General features: G+C 42.1%; 1 protein-coding gene across 25 annotated transcripts in view; it reads right to left on the reverse strand.

Annotated features, from left to right (window-relative positions):
* dock3 (dedicator of cytokinesis 3) overlaps positions 1–22,605 on the reverse strand; it is a 168,674-nt gene that overhangs the window by 53,558 nt on the left and 92,511 nt on the right. For all 25 annotated transcript variants that reach the window (XM_085776746.1, XM_085776752.1, XM_085776737.1 and 22 more), the window contains exons 4-5: positions 17,943–17,998; positions 9,837–9,933 (exon numbers count right to left, since the gene is read on the reverse strand). In XM_085776746.1, the coding sequence (XP_085632872.1) occupies positions 9,837–9,933; positions 17,943–17,998 (153 nt within the window). The remainder of the gene's footprint in view (positions 1–9,836; positions 9,934–17,942; positions 17,999–22,605) is intronic.

Raw genomic sequence — 22,605 nt, forward strand, 5'->3', positions numbered from 1 at the left:
TTTTTACACGCTCATTTTCAGCAGGGATTTGATTGTTATCAAAGGAGCACTCAGAACAAATCTCTGGTGTTTGTTGTACAGGGTCCTGAGGAGATCAAACCAGGAGATGAAGGTGAAGGCAACAACTCCCACGCTATCTTTTATTGTCTTTTGTTATTGTTCTAATTGAGTCTAAGTGGTAGAAGTTAAAAGTTGGGTGTTTCTCAAAATTTCTCATTTTACACTCTAATGTCAACAACAGTTAAACAACAACCACAAAGTTTTAGCATGATGTGAAGAATACTGGTGGCGTGAGACATTATAAATAACAGCATCGCTATCCCATAATGATACATCAGATAATAAGAGCACAGCTGGAAATCACCGAGTTATGATTTCATGCCTCAAACCGCTGCGGTCCAATACATCAGGTCTGTAGTTGATCTGTAGCTTTGCATTCATCGAATGATAAAATAGATAAATAAATGAAACACCACACAGCTACTACAGTATGCCAACAATGGCGTCGCTGTGGCAACCATGGATGAGTCACCGTAGAAAATATATGACACTGCACTTACTGAAGCCTATAGATCAGACATATGCGATAACACACAAGTGCAGTCAAAAACACACTTTCACTCTCTATGGAAAACTCTCTCTCTCTCTCTCTTTCTCTCTCCCCCACACACACACACACACACACACACACACACACACACACACACACCTGAGTGATAGAAGAAGCTCCCCACAGATACAGCGATGTAGCTACTTACAGGTGGGAGAGGAAGATAAATCCACTCGTTTCTCTGCTTGTCTTCCTCCTCTATCTCTCCCTCTCTGTTTCTCTACCGGTGCAGAGACGTTAAATCCAAACTGGCAGACGAGAGGAAAATCACAGCCTGTCACACGACTTCAGATCTACTCACAATGCACTGTATCAACACTACCTCTCTCTTTCTCTCTCTCTCTCTGCTCGTATGATCACTGCCTTATTCTCCCTCTCTCTCCTCTGACCTGCTCCCAGCTTCCATTTTTATCATCTTTCTTCATCTCTCTTCTCACCTCTCTCTCTGTCTCTCTCTCTCTCTCTCTCCCCCGTCTCTCACCCACCTACCCACCCACCCACGGGCCAGTCTGCAGCAGCAGCAGCAACGAGCTTCTCTCCACTTTTGCGACGGTGTGTGCGCTCTAAAACACACAGAGAGGTACAACGAAGCCGACGACACAAACACGTCTGAAAAAAGAGTTTTATATTCTGAGGCTGATGCCCTCTGAAATGAAATGTGTGAAAGATTGATATAGGTAAAGGGGGAGAGAGAGTATGTATACTGTATATATATATATAGAGAGACAGTATATCATCCTCAGCATTAACACCTGGCTTCACCTTGTTAACTGTGGTGACACCACACTCGTGCCGACCAGTGAAAGTTTGACAGAAATGTGTTTAACACCAAGCTCCTGCAGACGAATGCAGTACTGAGAGAACAGGTGAAGCTGAGAGTTTGGTTTCCGAGTGTCTGACCGGTGACGTTATACAGTAGGAGTTCAGCTGAAAGAGTTACCTAAGTTGATCCATGACAAGATATAAAAGCCATCTCAGTGTAGTTTTACATCTCCTCTCTCATCTTCTCTCTGTAGCTCTAATAACAACAGGTCAGTGTCAGCCAATCAGAAGAGAGGGGACTCTGAGTCTCTCCTCTGATTGGCTGAGGGATCCAAGAAAAATAGAGCACATTTCAGGGAAAACACTAAAATCCTGCCAGTGTTGGATGGTGGCTTCAGGCGACTGGTTTGTTGTGACATCACAAAGTCACAGTAGTTCTGACGGCTGATTTTATGGCTCAGTTTCTGAATACAGACTGTGTGCATTTGTCTATAGAGAGCCTAAGCGGAAGCAGGAAGTAACATCGCCATGGGACCTCAATTCGGAAAAAATCTCCATGTAAGTGAACAGGAGTCAAAATTTTATTTCGTGATCCAATTGAACAGTGCCATGAGAAAAATATATAACCTTAACCTATTTAAAACATCGCATTTCATGCTGAGAAATCAGCAGTTTGTTGTAAAACTATTATAAAATAAAATTCTGAAAATCCGTAAATGTAAAAAGACTACAGGTCTCGTAGGTGACGTCACACACCACATGCCGCCCTTTCCCAAATAAATTCTTCCGTTGGCGTTTTAGGACAAACTGCTGATTTTTTGGCATGAAACGCAATGTTTTAAGTAGGTTAAGGTCATATATTTTTCTCATGACATAATTCAATCGAATAAAAATTTGACTCCCATTCACTTACATGGAGATTTTTTTTTCGAATTGAGGTCCCATGGCAAGTTTCTCTTCCATTTCCGCAACTAAAGTCACAGAGTTGACTGTGGACATCAGCCCTATGGTGGTGGCGCTTTGTGGACTCGTACCATCAGTGTGTCAGTGAAGTCAATGCCAGGAAACTTTTCTCTTATACCGCATCATCATCATTATCAGTTTATTTTCCTCTCCGGCCACAGTGGCGTCACTTTGATTATCACTCGTCCACACTTGTCTCTGTCTGTGGACACCTGTCACTCCGACAACACGCCAGCTGCAATTAACGACAGCTTGATGAGCCATGTGATTGGCTGTCTGTTTCAGCACCAGCTCTATAATTAGGACGGTGGTAGGAGGATGTGGGCTTTCTTATCTTTCTCATGCACCACAGTCTTCAGCTTCTGTGTCTTTGACAAAGACCGATCAGCTTCGAGGAGTCCCCCCCCCCCCACCCCCCGTCCACAACCATCTCTCCTCACACTCTATCACACTTAGAAACACACTGAGAGACAGAGACAGAGAGAAGAGTCAAAGGTCAGAACCAGAGGTGGCGTTTTAACACACTGCTGTAAGCTTGGCTACACTGAGCTGTCAGTCACACTATACAGAAAATGGCAGCACAGGCCTGAAGGGGGAGGAGACGGGGGGCAGATCAGATAGCTCACAGTCATAAACTGCATGTATATACTAACTCTGACAGACTCTGTGTCTGCAAGAAAAGGTTGGATTTGAGGAACTGTCAGAAAAACTTCAAGTCCGTCAGAGCCCCTCACGTCACTGGACAGTTTCCTCGGAGTCAGTGACTGTGGATCAAAAATACATCAACATCCTGGTGTTCTGCAGATCAAGCGTGGTTGTTTTCCTGTGGTAAATGATGCATGTTCTTGTTTTTCTTCACGTTTGAGCTTCCGTCATGTCGTACATGTGTTTTTTCTTATGTAGTAGTTTAGTTTATTGAAACAGGACAGTGTACGGTACCATTAGTAATTTGAAAAAATAATGAAAAGATGGCTGTACCAGATTTAGCCCTAGGGCTAATTTCCATCTGTAGTCCCGACACTCACAATACATAACACAATAAAATATGTAATTATGTTATGTCATGTTTTATTATCAATTTTTGCAACTAAGAAAAGACATGCAAAGACACAAACAAACATTTTATGTTAAGGACCAGCTAAGCTAACAGTGCATATTTGCAATTATAAACGAATCAAGTGATATTGACGCTATAATAAACAAACAAACAATCTCACCTTATTCGCCTTATTTTCAAACACCACTAACAGGTAACCGACTAACAGACTATCTTCACATATTCTAAAGTTAATAAGTGTTGAATTAAAATGCCCCAGTATCCCATTTCTGTTGTGCTGTTTTCTGAATTTGGAGGACATTTGTGTCTTTGGATGTGTTTTCTTGAGTTTTAGTGAGTTGTACCTTTACAGCCACTGTACATTGGAACTCCTTGGTAAAAATAAAGGCAATAATGACAATGATAAATTGCCATTTTTTCAATTATTAATAATTATAATTATTTGGATGTGACATCATCATCCATCTACTCTGACTTCCTGAATAAACACATTCACAAGTGTTCAATCATCAAACTTTTTGATAAATTTGTAGGTAACGTCTAGGCCCACACCGACCCCCTATCTTACCCCCTTTCTCACTCATCTGTCCTCCATGTGTCTAATGCTTCTTTCCTGCTGGCATTTCTCTCTCCCTCCAACTTTTATCTGATGTCACATCCGTCACTCTCTCCTCCTCCTCTGAGCAGTAAACTATTGAAAGTTTCAGATGTATTTCTTAAGTAATTATTAAAAAATAGCCACAATCATCATCATAATCATCATCATCGTTATGTCCGGACACAATAGGCCATTTTTGCAAAAATAAATATTTAATGAGCCTATTTTAGCTGTGGCTGCTTAAATAAAGGACAAACTAATTGAAAAAAAGGGGAAAGAAAGACAGAGACAGACTTTAAGATGGGACAGGGTAAGACAGAGGAGACTCCTGGAAGTGAAGTTTTCTAATAGCTCAAAATAAGACTGCACCACTTGCACTGGTTCGTCAATCTGCTGTGAGACTGAGCACAGGGAGTGTGCACGGCAGTTTCTCACGGCTCAGAGTAGACGAGAGGTTGGTCAAAACAATGTTGTGAAACATTTTTTTAATTAAAAAAAATGCAGCTCCTGCAATTTGGATATTGCACTTGGCCAGATTACGATTTAGATTAGACTGTGAATGAGAGCGGAGCCCTAGATTTCAGTGCAGCAGCATAAGTAGCTTTATGTTTCTCCACAAACACGTTTGGACGTGTGCAACAGAGTCCTGGTCTCTGACTCAAAAGGAACCTCAGAACCTCAAAAGGAGAAAAAGTTTTTGTGTCATTACCGTGTTCAAACCAACACGGAGACGGACGTGCTCTGAAGTCACTGCTATAATGTATCATGAAGCCTCATCCTCAAACAGCCCCGAGGACCACACGGCAATTATCTCCAGACGCTCGTGTCTGGACTGAGGCAGTCAGAGAAGAAGAGCCGCCATCAAACCACAGAACAGGCAATCAACTAAAAGCGTCTTTCATTTCTCCCAATCATCAATATTTGAGTGTGGGTTTGAGGCGGACTCTCTCATTTTTATTTATTTATTTCATATTTTGGATGCCACATCATAAAGAGCATAGCGAAGTATCTACACATATTTTCCCTCATGTTTTATGGATTCATAATCTTTTTAGTTTCCTCTCCTTAGTTCTCAAAATCAACAAAATTTAACTTGAATCTGTTTTATCTGTATCAATCTAATTTAAATGTTGTTAAACGACTCCGAGAGGAAATTTGGTTCAACATTAGTCTCTTTTAATTTACATCAGTTTAGCTCTTCTTCATCTTCTTTTTTTTAATTTATCTGTGAGTGTCTGTTTCTCTTCCACCATCTGCCTCCTGCTGAGCTGATTTCACTCAGATTACAGAGACACATTTATTCGCCGGGCTCTCGTTGCCCTCGTTCAGTCGTCGCCAGCAACTTTAATTTTGCTGCACACAGGAGCGACTGTCAGCCTCCACACTCGTAGCACAGTATCACAGTATATGTACGCTATCCCTAGTGTACGATCAGAGTAGAATTACATGCCTAGTATGTATATGAGAGTGTGCATCTGCATGGATGCTCCACTACATGTGTGTGTATGAGATTGTGTGCATGTAAACGTGAGCCTGTGTGTATGTGCAGCAGAGTGAGGGCCGTGTTCCCATCATGCCCTGCTGCTTTTTCTACGCTGTCTACACTACACACAAGTGATTCATATTTTCTAGCTTTAAAGGGATACACCAACATTTTTTTTGCCTCACTCCCGAGTCCATGACCAGCAGATAGACACCATCCTTTCGACTGTGCGTGCAGTAACAAGGGAGATAGAGCCTGTATCGCCCGTAATTAGCTCAAACGCTGGAAGTGCATAGGTAGTGTTAGCCTGCCTCCTACCCGAGCCGAAATCAGCAGTCAGAAGCTGATTTCATTTTAGCTCTAAACTCTGTAAATATACGACTTTATCGACATTTCAAACATTTTTAGGCGAGAAAGTAGCCGTTTTGTTCGGACGAATTCGGCGCTTCTCAAGCTAGCCGTTGTGACCAACGCACTTCCGGTTACTTCGGGTTACTTTCACAAAATAAAACACCCGTTGCCCTTTACATACAGAAAACCATGACGATATAATTTGTGCTTTTACTTTGAAATAGGAAGCTAACCTACCCTCGATGTAGCTAGCTTGAACCAAAATAAACCGTCTTTGCTTGAACCCTCCGTTTTGACCGATCTCATCCCGGCATTACCGGCATTTGACCGCTCAAGATGCCTTACCGGAGAGTTTTGTCAGCTCTGAGAGGAAGATTGGCCCGGCGGTTTCTGTTTAGAGTTGCTGAAGAGTTTCTCTGATGACTTTAGGTGGAGGCAGGCTAACACTACCTATGCACTTCCAGCGTTTGAGCTAAGCTAATTACGGGCGATACAGGCTCTATCTCCCTTGTTACTGCACGCACAGTCGAAAGGATGGTGTCTTTGTGTCTATCTACTTGTCATGGACTCCAGAGTAAGGCAAAAAAAAGTTGGCATATCCCTTTAACTCGGCTCTATGAGCTTCTATCACATTTTCCTGCGTCTCTGGTCTGAGTCTTAGTTTGGATTATAATAGTAAAGTGTCGACAGGTCAAAGGGTCGATGAACTTCACCTCTTACCGTCACTGCATTGTAAAACTATAGGAGCCACCACCACCAACTCCTCCTCCTCCCTCTGCTGCTGTCTTTCCTGTCAACCCCCCCCCACATACACACACACACACACTCACGCTAGTCTGCACATTTCACAGCAGAGAAATGTCTCCCCCTGTGTTTATCCCTGTCTTCACATCCCTCCATCATTGTTGGCTTGTCACTGCTCCATCTCCTCCTACCTCCATCTTCACACACTTACCCCCCCCCATGCTCACACACACACATCTGCAATATTATCTGCTTTGACATCAGCATGTAAGAGACAGCAGGGGGGAGAAACTTAAGAGAATGAGAAAAACAAAGGAATAAAAAGGCAGAAGCAGAGAATGAACGATGAGCTGAGAGAGTGAGAGTGAGGGAGAGTCAGAGAGAGAAATGAAAAGAAAAGAGAAGAGATGCTGATAATAGAAAGACTAATAATCACGACAAGGACAGGACAGAGGAGACGTAGAGGAGGCCAATGAGATGCGTCAGTGTCTTTCTGAATTATTTTCAATTTCCTGGTTTTATTCTTACAAACTTAGATTCTGTTTTTTCTGTTTTCAGTATTTCAGTCATCTCTCTATCCAATGAATAAATTACGTGAGACCAACACAGTAGACTGTTGGGGGTTATCGTGTCAAGACAAAACTCAGGATGGATGGGGTGTGCAGATTTAAGGCCAAAAACATGTAAACAAGTCTAACATTGATAAACTATGATTGATTATTACTTGATGAGAGGTGATGCTATTTTGCTTGATACTAATTCATGGGAACATGTATAAACTTAATGACTCTCTTTTTTACATGGACATCTTGTTTTAAATGTATGTTTGTTGTATGTCATGTATTTTTCGTTGTATGCGGAGGCCAGGAGGAGGAGCTGCAGCTGATGGGGAATAAAGGAATAAAATGAATATCACGTTCTACTGTCTCGTACTCTCTCTCTTTATTCTACACAACACAGACACTTTCTTCTGATCGCTCTCTGTTTCTCTCTCTCTCTCACTCACACACACACACACACACACACACACTGATATCCAGCAATGTGTAAATTCCCTGTGGCAGTGTGTAAAGAGCAGACACACAATACACTAGAGAGAAAGAGAGAGCGAGAGTGTGCATATTGTGTGTGCGTGTGCTCATCATGAAAGGCCACAGAGACAGAGACGTTCCCTCATCGACAGCCTGCATCCACGTGGCAGAGGACACATATGTATTCATACTGTATGTATCTGTGTTTGTGTGTTTGTGTGTGTGTGTTGGAGAGAGAGAGAGTTTGTGAGGGTGTCACTCGGCCTCATGCGTTTGTCACCTCTGCCAGCTTTGGTGCTGCTGAACATCCATTACTGTGTCTGTGGTCCAGGGTTCATCCATGTGTCACTGCACCATGCACACACTACAGATGGACAACTCTCTCTCTCTCTCTCTCTCTCTCTCACACACACACACACACACACACACACACACACACTCTCTCGCTATCTCTGCGTCCTCGTTGTTGGAGTTACAGCAGCTTCACGAGGACGTTTGCTTTTTCGGCGACAACACTGAGTCACTAATAGGACGTCTGTCAGGGTGGAAATGGAAAATCTGTCATGCAGAACCTGACAAAGACAGTTTTGTCTTTCATCTATTCAACTCTGGCAGGGAGCGAAGACAAAAGTCTGTTAACTCTGAATAAAGGCGCGGAGTGACAGCACTGGCAGGACATGAGGAAGATGAGTGATGAAAATAACCGTCGCAGCGGAGACAGTAGACGGAGGAGTGACGGATTTAGATCTCAACTAGGTTTAAATCACAGAATCCCATTCCCACTATACTTTCATGTACAGGTGGGTATCTGATAAAACCATACAGTGTGACAGAGAGAAGAAAGATTGTATTAAAGGAAGATAAGACGTGATGGATGGACAGAGGAGGTAGAGAGAGAGACTGATGAAAGTCCATGAGAGAACGGCACGGATCTAAAAGAGAACAATAACCTCAGCCTCCACAACCTCAGACAAACAATACGACTGGAAGTTATGAGCATCTTCATAATGTTTGTTGTCGCGGTAATATTTCCTGCTCGAGCCTCACAGTCAGCAAATAATCTGAGTTCATGAAAACACCATCCATGTAGAGTTTCCTCCACTGCTGCCGGCTGCCGGACTAAGGTTTAATGAACTCCACTGTTGTTGGTGGAGAAAAACCAGATCTTCTGTTTCACGGTGGTTTCATTAAGGGATTTTGGAGACAGTCAATCATATGCACAGTTAAGTGTTGCTATGGTTACTGCTCTACTAAATATGACGACTGTGCTTGTCCCTGTTAAGAAGCATAGGAGTGGAAACTGTCTAGCTCTTTCTGGTCAACCTGTTATTTTACAGACCGAAAACTAAACTAACTAAACAGCTGTTAAATGGACTTTAATTTACAGTATCAAGCACTTTTCTAGTCTTTAGGACCACTCAAAGCACTTTACTCTACAGTTACACATTCATACAGCACTTGTATTGCATTGTGATACATTCACACACTGATGATACATCGGGGGCATGTTGTTTTGGGTTCAGTATCTCTTCAACATGTGGACTGGAGAAGCCGAGGAACTGTGAACTATTATATACTCACCAATTTCTGTCCAATTGCAGTGTATTGGGAAAGTACATGTTCTGGGGCCTGTCCTTCCTGTCCTGATCTGTTCAATGTTGTAAAACTGTGTATGGCAGAAACTTGACGTATGTGATGTGTGTACCACAGGTGCTGAAACATAGTGACATGTATATAAGCAGGCTCTTGTCCCAATGTCATTACACTTTTTTCCAACTGGCTGTTGCTGTTCGGAAACGTCCACTTGCAAGTGAATAAACCGGAAAGGCACTCATCTTGTTTGCGAGTACTACTCAGTTTTTGAAAATTCCCACAACAGCAGTAAACATGCAGGAGGAATTCAACTCCCGACCCAACCACATTATCTGGGTTATTGAGTTCAACATGTAACATGTTCACATGGATTCTAAAAGTCCACGTTTAGTCTGACTAACACAACGTCATTTTGAGATGACTGGCAAATCTGGACCAGACAGACACTTGTGCAGAGTAGATGAATTTAAGAGCAAACTGCCCTCAACAGAGAATTTAAAATGAAATGTAAAGAATGAAAACAAAATATCCAAGAATTGACCCTTGAGGAGTACAGGCTGAAACTTTGTCTCCAACATGTTTTTGAGACGATAGCAGGACATTAAACAGCTGCAGGTGAAAGTCTAATATTCTGTGCTGCTTACCACATAGAGCTGCTTCCACAGTAAGGCCCATTCCTGCAGCGTCGACGTCACCTCTGTGACGATGGGGTCTTCTAGAGGCACCACCGTCTCATGTGGCCTGGACAAAGACACAAATCACACATCTGGTTGATTCACAGCTCCACTGCATTCAGGGGTGAACATGTGAAAAGAGCCTCGAGATACGTTTTAAAAACACTGAACTTCACTGAGCCAAGTTTCACACAGAGACTCTGACACTGATGGATTCATTTTACCAGTCTGCCAGTTTATCCAGTTTCTTGAGTTGCACATAACAGTTAACAGTTCAATGTGGAGTAGAAGGCAACATGTGGGTGAGGTCGGAAACCCAAAAAGGGCTCATGGAGTGACCCCACACTGGTATTACTTTTTACTTTTGTTGGGTAAAAATAAATACAAGAAAAAAGAAAAAGGAAAAAAGGAAGAAGAAAATAGCATAAAAATGTCAGGATAAACAGTTACATAACAAAAGGTTAGACATACTGTAATACTACTAGTAATGTCATTGATAGTTTCTGTTTTGTGTGTTGTCAGCCGACAATGTATAAGTAGTAAATCCTCTTTTTTTTTGCACTGATTTCTGTGTAAAAACAGTTTTAGAAGCAGGTGTGACTGAAAGTGTCACTTCAGTCTTCAGTGTATGGGATGTAGGATAAGTCTCTTCTTTCCCCTCATAGACCTATAGTTTAGTTTACTCTAGAAATAAAAAAGTACAGGATTTTAAACATGGTGCTTTTATTTTAACAGGCATCATTCAGACTGTGGCACTGATGTTTTTACCCCAGTACAATCTCAATTTTGTCTCCAGACTTTGCTTTACTTCTAAATCCAGGTGAGTGGGAGTCGTGTCTCAGACTCGTGGAACACCCTGTGTGATAATTATGTTCGGCTGCAATAATACCTGAGCCGACAGCACTTCCTGTGCTGCGTGCAGACTGTCCTTATGTCAGTGAACTCAGCACCAGCGGAGGAGCAGAGCCTCGGTTCACCTCACTGCGTTGGAAATCATTGTGCACCAACTCTTTCCCTCCATTGTTTTCTACCTTCTCTCTACACGATTTTCACCATCAGGGAGATGTTCGCTAAAGCTGAAAGCTGAGTCACTGTCTCAGCCCAGGAGTCATGAATATTAGAGTGACTCTCTTTATCCTCTCTCTCCTCCCTCCCTCTTTCTTCTCTTCCCTCCCTGACTCTTTCTTTTTTACTCCTCTACTCCTCTCTCTCTATCTCATAACTGATTAATTAATAAAAGCCTGTGTGCTAGATTAGCCGATCTCCCAGCTGAGCCATAGCTGGCGGCCACTTGGTGATTTCACCCACATTAGTTACACTTGTATCTCAGGCGCTTCTCCTCCTCTTCTCCTCTGTTCTATTTTTCACTCAATATAATCTCTCCCTCCTTTTACCCTCCCTCCTTCTACTTCCCTGCCTTGAATTGTTTTTTCCCCTTGTTCTGGCACATTTCCATCAATCCTCCTCTTCTCTCCGGAGCGCTCTTCCTCCTCTTCAATCATTCTTCACTACCATATTACAACTATTCCTTCCCTTTTCTCCTCCTCCTTCCTTCTTTCCTGCCCTCCCTTCTCTTTATGTACAGATGTGTGTTGAAGGACACCTCTATTCTGACTGGTTGCTGCCGACCCACGTCATAGCTAATTACCATAAAGTTAACCGAGACTCAACTTCTCGTCTGGTGACGTTTTGGACGCTTTGGGAGTGCGGATGACGGCAGTTGACGCTTTGGTCGCCGGGCTCTCACTGAAAATGAATGACTTCTGGCGTTTTTGAAGCTTTGGAAAGTTTTTGGTGTGAACGCACAGTAAGTCTTTATGCAAGTTTTTTATTTTTAAACACACTTCCTGTCTGAAGAGTGATTTCTGGTGATGTCTTTTTGTCTGTGCTGGGTTCACAGAATCTAAAGGCCACAAAGGTTTTTAATATTCTGTCTCTTGGAAACTTTAACTGACTTTCACTGAGACATGTGGCTTAAAATACAGATTCCTAATGGATTAAATCATGTTGAAGAAAAAAAAAATCTGAGCAGCAGTTTGTTTGCAGCTTTTATGCCGTGACGACGATGTGGGTGGGAAATTCTACTGACAAGATGATTCAGTCTTTTATTTGAACGCTGCTGATTGGATTCACAAACAAAACTGGATGTAAACATTTGTGTCAGTTTGCGACTGAGCTCACGGGTTCGATCTTGTTACTGTAGATGAGAGAATCTGACGTGTTGTATCTGCAGCTCTGGACTCAGCTTTATTGTTTATGTAAAATAAAATGATGTATGGCCTCTCTCCTGAATATAGATAGACACAATATAGAAACTGAAAAACATGAAAACAAACAAAAAAAATCTCTATACATATACAGTATATATATAGAAAAACAAAATCTGGCTGTAAAGTGAATGTATTTACTTATTTGTTATGAGAATATACATTCATTTTTTTCAAATAATAGTTTTGTACAAAACTTGTAATTAATTCATATTAACATGCCACCCCCAGCCCCCTCCCTCCACACATACACACAGGCTCTGGTGTCAGAGTTGAGTACCATCAAACTCCATATGCTGACATTAACCTGAGGGTCAGATTTGGGGCTGTGGTCATTTGCCCACACTGATCTTAATGGGAGGTGACGGTCACAACACTGCACTGCGTAAAACACACACATTTACACACACACACACACACATGTGCTGGTTCTAAAATTAGTTTTCCTGCAGCTCTCTGAGAAGAGCCCTGACAGACAGGAGGGTCTGGGTGTAGCTGAATGTAACAATATTTCTCATCATTTCTGCACATACATGTTAACATGGAACAGCTAGATATCCAAAACAAACACTGAGACAGAGAACCTTCATTGAAGTGAGTTATTTTTCATTTGAAACAAAACCTTGTATGCATCTCCACTGCCTCTGGTCAAACAAATATTTTATCATCATCATCAGACAAATTCACCAAACAAAGACTGAGCTGTGATCTCAACTGTATCACTTAACGACTTGTTTTGAAGATAATACTCTCTCTCTCTCTCTTTTGCTTTTATTTCAGCCACAGTGAAATGGGAAGATTGGAGACTGTTCATGTGTGTTTTTGAAAACATCTTTCATATACACGTGTTTGTATAGTAGCCTATGCTGGAGTGAGTGTGTGTATCTTACCATTTGCATGGATGCAGAGTGTCTATGTGTTTATTTGTCTCTATGGGTGTGATCCATAAGAGTGGGGGTTGTTGGTCACTGATATTTTTAAATGTCAATTATTTATTAATTAAAGATCGTACAGTGAATTCATCCTGCAGAGAATCAGACTGTGACCGTTGCTGCTGCATGTCTGTGTTTCCCAGGAATTTACTAAGCAGCATTGTCCGGATGGGGCGACAAAATTAAAATATTATCATCATATTTAACCATTTAAAATAGATTATAAATCCACATTTCACTGTGAACATTTAAATCAAAACCCTGGAGATGATGCTTCTACCTATTGTTGAATGTATTGATACTGTTAAGCCACCAGAACAAAACAGAGGAACCTTTTTTCTTCCAAGTGATGAAATCAAATATAAACAGTTCAGATAAAGTTTGAAGATCATTACTACAGCACCTGTCCTGTTGAGAGCTGAGAAAACAAATGGGATGTTGATGTTCAGAGTTGTCACATTTATATCTGGGGCATATTGATTGATGTCCAAATGTCAATCATGCATTAAGTTACATTCCACCTTAAATCCACTTAATTTCAAATGTCTAGTCCTGTCCTGTTAGTGAGCTGCTCAGTGAATTGATGAAAAGTAAAACAACAACAACAACAACAACAACAACAATCCACTCATCTGACAATGAGTGTCTTTGTTATTTGTTGCAAATAAAAGCTAACCTAGCTACATTTCTTAGCCCAGACAGGTAGCTTATCAATATTTTCAAACCCTTGTCTGTTAGTTTAGCTAAGTACTCATAGCCTCTCCTGGTAGTTTAGTTACATTTTCACATTCTTGATTGTTCTATCTACATTTTCATAGCCATATGTTTAGCTTGGCCACTGCCTGCACTGTAACTTTGTTTCCACTGTGCCTTAATTTCTTCAACACAAGTCAATTAATTAGCTCATTCCAACACAAGCTACTTCATGTGACTCGAGGTGACTGATCTAAGTAAAAATCCTGTCTGTGAGGATTAGAAACCACAGTTCAGTGTCTGTTGACCTTCAGATGTATCAATCTGATACTCACACTGGACTCCCTCATTCATATTTCATTGTCTCTCGAACGCCTGACACGACACAGCAGCCACCTCTAGAGATACCTGCTGCAGCCTCTGCTTCAATGTGGATCATTTATTCGTTAAATACTCAGCTTTGATTCAGCTGAGATTCACTCACTCATACAGCACTTGCAGACGGTTTGTCATCCTGCACCAGCCTCCTTGATTCAGTGAAAGCCCGTCCCGGTGTCTCCACTCGGAGCTCTGTGTCTCTTTGCCCTGGAGGTCTACTTAAAACAGTAGATTCACTAATTCCAATTAATTTACTCTCTGCCTTTAATTAAAAAACTCTTACGCAAATCGAGACACGCTATGTAACTCTGATTAATCAGAAGTTAAGAGGGGAAAAAAAGCTTTTCCAATCATTATGCAAATGTATTAAAATATGTACTCTTGAACTTGGAAAGGAATCAGGAACAAGGAGGTTCATACCTTATTTAGAGAGAAAGGTCCCAACACAATGAGATTTCATTCAAATTACGCCCTAAATGGCTTTAAATGCAATAAGTAGAAAAAAGCCTCTGGGCTCTGTGAGTGGCTTCACCCCAGACAGACAAGCAAGACACTGACAAACACACACTTTTCACACTGTGCATGAGGCTCTGAAATCTTTTCCACAGCCTGACGTCTCTGAGAGCCACAAACTGGAGGAACGTGACCATAAACATGTTTGGAGGCTGCAAGGTCTGAGAGGTAAAGCTGGTTTAGATTCTTTTAAAGTGGAAACAAGGAGGGAAGTGAGGGACAACCGGATCAGGCTGAAGGGAATGGTAAAATATATCAGAGACTGGAAAACACTTAACTTAACTAACGTCACTTCTTTTTTTTTTGCAGTCATTTGTATGGGGCTACATCCACACTACAGTATTTTTTTATTTTAGCTCAGAAACAATATCAGAAACAATAAACTAACAACTAACACACCTAATGCACACATACGTTAGTAAACACATACACGCATGTGTGAGCAGGTGTTAAGAGGACCTTTAGTAGGTCATTGACTCTGCAGTTGATTAGTTAAATCGTAACTGGACAACAAACAGCTGCAGCAAAAACACTATGGGCCGGATCTACTAAAGGTTTGCGTGTATTAAAACGTGTGCAAACGTGATTGCACGCGCAAACACACGTGGAACCTGATCTACTAACCGGACGCACCGAGGATTGCGTCTCTCAAATGGACAAAATAGCACGTGCGATCCATTTAGCGTGTTTGCCTTGATGAATATGTAAATATGGGCGTTTCTGCCAGAACGTGCAAAATACTGGGAGGAGTAGATGCAAATCGATTTATTTAGCGAGGGCAATGTGATTTACCAAACCAGGAAGAGATTGCGGTGGCTGTTTTTGCGTCTTTATTTACCACGTCTGAAAACCATGTACTAACTGATACAACTTCGCCAAAACGTATGCGTTTATTGGTTTGATACCTGTCAGAGCCCTGTGATCTTACATCTCTGCATTTCCTCACATCTGGGTAATTCTGTAACAGTTTTTCAGCCGTGTTAAAAGTCTTTTACGCGCCGTTACGCACGGGGCACGTCTGTCCTGCAGTGCGCTCCTCTCCTCTCCTCTCCAGTACCTGGCTGCTCAGCTCCGTCTCTCAGTCCCGGTCCCGGACTGAGACACGTCACCGCTGCCTTCACCCGTCTTTGATCCCTCTGGTCAGTGGTCAGAGCGTTTAGATCCGTGTGTCCCACCTGAGCTCTCTATTAATCCACTCGATCATGGGCGGCACACACATATTATAGGTGTGTGATTGATTGTCGCTGCAGCTGCTGCCTGTTCGTCACTACATGACGAGTTGGGCCCTGTAGCGATTTGTGTTTATTAATCTAAACAGAGCGCGAGAGAGATGAACACACATGCTGTCATTGTATGCATCAGATCAAATGTCATTCTGTCCCTTCGTCCATCCAGCTCTCTGTCCACTCTCTCCATGGCGGAAACGATTACCACGCGCAAAACCCTCATTTACATATTGTGGTTTGCATGTGTTGTCATTTAGCGGGTTACTCTTAGTAGATCACCTGTTTTGCGTGCACTAACCAAACACGCAATATTTTAGCGGGTGCAAACAATTTAGCGCCCGTTATCTGGGACCTTAGTAAATCCGGCCCCATGACTTCATTGTGTTGTTTTCACCACAGGTAACTGAGGCTGATGAACCAATCAGGAAGTGAGCATGGGAGTTTTCAATAGTGTTCAATGAAAATGTGGAAGTGTGGATATAACCATCATGTTTCTTACGATGGCGTTTATAACGTGTGAACCATCATGTTGGTTTTTGTATTATTAATAAATGTTTACTTCCTAGCCTTTCCAAGAGCTTAAGCTGTCGCTGTGTTTACAAGACAAGAGGCTTCAACACGTCTCTTGAGCAGCTGCGTTTTCAGGAATCATTAGAGGCTATGAAACAGACCGACTGGGGCTGTTGGTAAGTAAAGGAATGGTGTCTGACGGTGAACTCACATCCTTTCTTCTGGACTTGTGAGTAAACTGCTGTTAATACACTATAGCAATAGTGAAACGTACAGCTCATAAAATAACCTTTTTCTCACATTAAACAGCCTGAAGACACTGAACTGTATCAAGTCTTGTGTTTCTCTCTGCGTCTGCTCACATACGATAACTTCATCTTATTTTAAAACAGGGTTATGGTGAGTGATACAGTTAACACTAGAAGTGCCAGAATTCCAAACCTACTAGAACGGCCATAAGCGGTCAAAATGACCGTTTGATTCAAAACCTTGTCATCTCTCACAAAAAATACTAAGTTGAAAAGTTAATTAATTTATTGTGTTGTGATATCTTTTTTAAACAACATAACACCAACACATATATTTCAAAAAGGTAATAACTTAAACTAATTCACATTACAACAAAGAACAAACTCTGTCGCCTGGAACAAACTGACAACGATATGATCAGAAACTCTTTCAAGTCTGCGGACCGTCTGTGAAGACTGACGGGAGTGACGCAGACTTGATCCTCTGCTTCAGAGAGGGACAGCCTTGCACTGTCGGACCTGGTCTCTGCTCCGTGCTCCGTGTCCGTAACCCGGACACGTGTCCGTAACCCGGTCGGGACCGGACGGACTGGAGCACACAACGTGAAAATGCTCTGACATGAAGCGCTATAGCGTGCGCAACGGAGACAGAGCCAGGTCCGACCATAGACATGGGTCCGACAGCACAGTGAGGAGAGCATGTGATATGAGGAAGATGAAGATGAGCCAGAAATATCGACCGGTCGACTTTACAGCCCTATACAGGACAGAATCTATCAGTGGGACATTATGCAGCTCAGCTGGTGATCAGGACAGGACAGCGGAGCTCACCTGGTGCGTCATGCAGCCGTCATATTTCTCTTCTCTTTATTTGCAGCCATTGTCTGAAGTCACTCCAATGTTGATAAATACAATCACTTGAGACCGGCACTTGACATAAACAATGGTAGGCTAGTTGCCGAGCAACCAAAATTGTAACATTAATCGCGGGGAAATCCGTGCGGTCAGAATGACCGCGTATGGCCGAAATAGGTAAAAGTGACCATTATTTTCTTTGCCTTTTGTGTGATTTATTTAAAAAACATTTTGAATTAAAATACAGACACTTTTAGGAAAAGTCAGGTACCAGCAGGATTGTATGTTTTTGCACGTTTTTGCAAGTTATTGCACATATAAATATCAAAACGGTCAAAATGACCGCCATGGCCGTTCTAGTGTTAAGACAGGACATGGAAAATGTTTAGATTGTGTTGCTGTGTAAACAGCAGCTTGAACTGTACTGAGTTTGTGTCACTGGATGTGAACTCACCCTCTGTTGGTGACGATGGCTTTCTTCAGGTGAATGTAGTTGGCCGGGAAAACTCCCTGAGGAGACAGAAACAAAAGGAAAACAGTTCAAACTTTCCTCTCTTGGACTGTGAGTTATACCATACATATCCACAGGCACCACAGACATTAACATACGGTACCCACAGCGTCAGGAGCAGAGGCTGCTCTGGTACCTCACCTCCTGCATAATTTCTTTTTACAGTGCCACCTCATTAAAAGTAGTAACATCTTCCATCTGGTAGGTAGAAAATTCATAGACAAAAAATGCCTCAGTTTATATTCTAATTAACACAAACTTTTATACATATTGTGAACTTATTTGCATTTTATGTTTTATAGCAGTGAAGAAAATAATTTTAATGTACAGTATATTCCGTGAAATTCTGCAGCTTATTCTCACGTGTGGTGTCAAAAACACTTCCAATCTCATCAAATCCTGATGATAAAACAACATGAAGATGCACAAATGGCAGAAAATGGATGGATAGAAAAACAACCCATGTAACGTCACAAGCGTTTTGCAGCATGAAAGAATGATGTGAGAACAATTTTATAGGATTCACCCTGTGGCAACAACAAATGACCTCTTGACCTGGTTTTCCCCACAGTCATTCTGCTCGAGGGCTCAAAAGTTGTTGTTTTTTTTTTAAACTAATATCTCATTCAGTGTAAAGTAACAGTGAAGTGGGTTCACACACCATTGGTCCCCAACCTGTAACACACACAGACAGAACATGCAGCAGCCTGTGTGAGTGTGAAGACTTGAAGCCCTGTGCTACAAAACATGTGCAGCGTCTCAGCGGTGCACTGCTCAATAATTCATGTAAGACACTGTGAAGGTCATAATGGAAGCTGCTGGCATGCTAGACAGGTCACTTCACCACTAACTCACACTGCAGCGCTAAGCTCTATAGCAATACCACAACTGCTTATATTTCTCCTCCCATTTTATACCAAACAAAATGGCAAAACTTCTTTTATCTTGATTTCTGGGTAATTGCAGTTATAAATAGCAGGAGAGCTGCCGGGGTGTTGTACGGTACCAATTAACTGCAGTAACACACTGGGGATTTTCAACAAACGTACTGTTTATAACTTTACTTTAGCACTGTGGTCATTGCACGAGACAGTCGCTGCACACAGGCTGCAGTAACATGACACGACTCCTGGAGACATCTGTCACTCTAATGTACATTCAACTCACAGTGTCTCATTAGAATTTGTTTATGTATAAACTCTACATTTTGCAGTTAATGTTACTTTGCCAAATCATTGTATCTTTACAGGTCCCATATTTTACACTTTAATATCCTGATACTCAGTGCCTTTCTGTACACAAGTTAAGTAGAAGAGCTTCGGACTTGATGCACAAACTATCCAAGTCTTTGTTTCTATAAAGGTGTTACAACAGGTCAGAAATTTCCACACTTCAACTACTTTCAGGAACTGAAAGCTCCAGGTTTTCCTCTTCTTCTCCACACCTAATGACTGTTTTGTTATGACATCACAAAGTCACAGGCATCGTGACACCTGGTTTCAAAGCCCAGTTTCTGAATACAGGCTGTGTGCATTTCGCTTTGATACTTTCACAGTAGTAATGTAGAACCTAGACCTGCTCTACTATCATACTACATATATGAACATCTACCTTAACACTGTGTGGAGCTTTAATGTTGCCACACAGTAGATGTGAATCACTTATACATAGATCCACCAACTGTGGCTGCACCTTTTCTTTATCTTTACACAGTATAAACTTTGAATACTGAATTCTTTCTCAAATGTGGAAGTGATTAAGTAAAATCTCTGTGTCAGAAGCGGCTGGGAGAAACTGTGTGACTGCAGAAAAGAAGAAGTGTACGAGGTGCTGCAGAGGTCTGCTGAGGGAAACCTTCATACTGGAGGGATTTCATTCATATTCATATTCTACAACATGTTTCACTGAGGAAAAGAAGAAGAGCAGAGGCAGGAAGTCTATTTTCAAACTGTGTGTCAGTGTGTGTCTGTGCTTGGTTGCGAGTTCATTTATGCAAATCCTTGTATACACTACTGTACAATAATATGTGTGTGTTTTCTATTTGTGAGTAAGCCAGTACACCAACGCAGAAACTGTATGTACAGTGTCAGTTGAGATGCCAGCACTTTTGCCTCTCTGTGTGTGTGTGTGTGTGTGTGTGTGTGTGTGTGTGTGTGTGTGTGTGCGTGCGTGCAGACGTATGTGCTATGTGTGCTCTGAAAGCATGGCCTCCGGCGGTTTTGGAGAGAAAGCCACCCAGTGCCATCATGCATAATAACCCAGCTGTCTTTAAGGCAGCGTTTGAGCTGCTGCTGCTGTCGACAGAGATGTTCTCTGCTGCGCTCTGCCTGTCAGACGACTCTGAGGGTCAAACACAGCCTGATGAAACACGGGGGAGCACCTTCCCCTGCTCTCCAGAATGTGAATGTGTTATTACAGAGAGGCCTATCAAACAGAGAGACACGACAAACGCAGCGGTGCTAAGCAGAAGGAGGTTTTCTGTGGTTCTGCCTCTGTTACCTGTCAGGACACTGATCAGCTCCTCATCGTCACACCGCCTCCCAGCCCTAAAACCTCTCAGGACTCCAGCTTCTTTGTGATAAATCTATTTAACCTTTTTATTGTGACTGGAAATAAAATGCCACCGCTATGGTCCTAAAGCACTGTGTTTTGTTCCATGCAACTTTCTGTCTGCTACTTCACAACATTGCACCAGGTTAATTTGGCATTGATTTCCAGCGCCACGTGAATGCAACAGAAACACATACACACAAGGATACAACAGCACACAGCCCAGAGCTGTTGTCCACTCTGTGTTATTGATAGTTTTACTTCACTTCTTCCAACTATAGTTGGTGTGAATGTGAGACGCCAATGATTTACAATGTGTTGAGGTTTCTTGCTCTCCGGCTTGGTTGTGTTTTAACAGTTTGACTCGGATTTTTATGATTTTAACGTCAGAGGAATTGAGCTAATTTACAACAACTCACGGTTTATTAGGAAAGAGGTAGAGCAGATCAGGCTGAGATAGTGCTCTCTAGACACAAAAGAAAATTTCACTTGTCAAAGCAGGAAACTGCACAAGTTAATTAAAGCAGAAGTAAGCGATCCGGTCGTTTTGGCTAACTTCATTAATTAGCAGTCCCCGCCCTCGTCATGGAACTATTGGTCCTCGTCCCTACGTCACCACATTCACGCGCATCCCTTGGCTGTTCATGCTGTTCTCTCTCCTCATTGGATAAAGCTCGTAGGATACAAGGAAGTATACAAGACGTTTTCTCCTCGGCTTACAGCAGAGCAGAGTGACTGACAGACCCGTGTTTCGGACCAAACACTCTATGTAAGTGATTGCCGTCGGAAGATATAACTATTTAAGACTTATATTAACACACATATTCTGCTTACTTCTGCTTTAACACTGATTTACACTGTGATACTAGAGCCACTTCGCTTAGTACTGAGACAAGTGTCTCCACAGTGAGATGTGGTTATCAGACTTTCATCACCTGTATCAAGACTGATCGACAGAAAAAATATCTGTCCATTCTCTCACCATTACTCCACTGAAGCTGTTGCAGATCACAACTACATGATTCAGCACAAAACCATCAACCCTTTATAATCGAGTAGAAACAGGCACCATCATATGTTCCTGGGCACAAAGACATCATTTACCTTTCTGTCCACCTGCCAGAGTCTAGATTTACCTATACTGTCTGAACAATACAGTAACAGATACACAGTTCATGGTTGTATGACTCATCCTACAGTATGATACTAGATTTTAATACAACCTAGTCCCAGTTACATAATCAACTCTTAAAATGAGTGATCAATCTCAGAAACACAAGAGGAGCCACAAATAAACGTACAGTAATAAACAAAGCTGCACCTCATTTTAATGAGGCAAGAATCAAAATGTATAAAAGACATCAGATGTGGACCAGGCAGTATGAGCCACGCACACGCACACGCACACGCACACGCACACGCACACGCACACGCACATGCAAGGTACATTCTACCTCTGCTTCGTTAGCTGTGGATATTTATTAACAGGTCAGTGCATTCAGAAAGCCTCAGGCACTTCTGTGGTGCTACTGCTACCTGGTTCAAAGTGTATGTGTGTGTGTGTGTGTGTTGTTCCTGATTTAGCTGCATTGTTGAAGCACTGGTTCTCTTTAACAGGCCATCAAATATAAGAAATAAAGTCATGTATAGAGAAATGATGAGAGAGAGAGAAGCAAAAAGCATAATAAATGATACAGATGCAGAAATAGGAGTGAAAAGGGGAATAGGGAGAAAACAAAAGAGGAACAAGGCGGCAGGAAAACTGTCATCCAGCCACAAATAACACACTCCATGTGCGGCAGTCAGCTGCACACACACACACACACTGTACGGCGTCACCTTGTTTTGACCCGTGTTTCACAGACTTCAGACACCAATCATGATGTGATGCACCTCAACAGACACTCACCGAAAATACAGGCGACAAAGACAGTGAGTTGGTTGTTAGAGGGAGAGAAATGTACAGACAGAGGCAGCAGATACAGAGGGAGACAGTGGAGGATGATTATAATAGAGACACATAATTACGCAGCCCTCTCCAGCCTGTGACTCCCAG

The sequence above is a fragment of the Trachurus japonicus genome, chromosome 5, assembly GCF_045865225.1.
Source record: "Trachurus japonicus isolate A0001 chromosome 5, Traja_1.0".
In the NCBI taxonomy this organism is placed as follows: domain Eukaryota; kingdom Metazoa; phylum Chordata; class Actinopteri; order Carangiformes; family Carangidae; genus Trachurus; species Trachurus japonicus.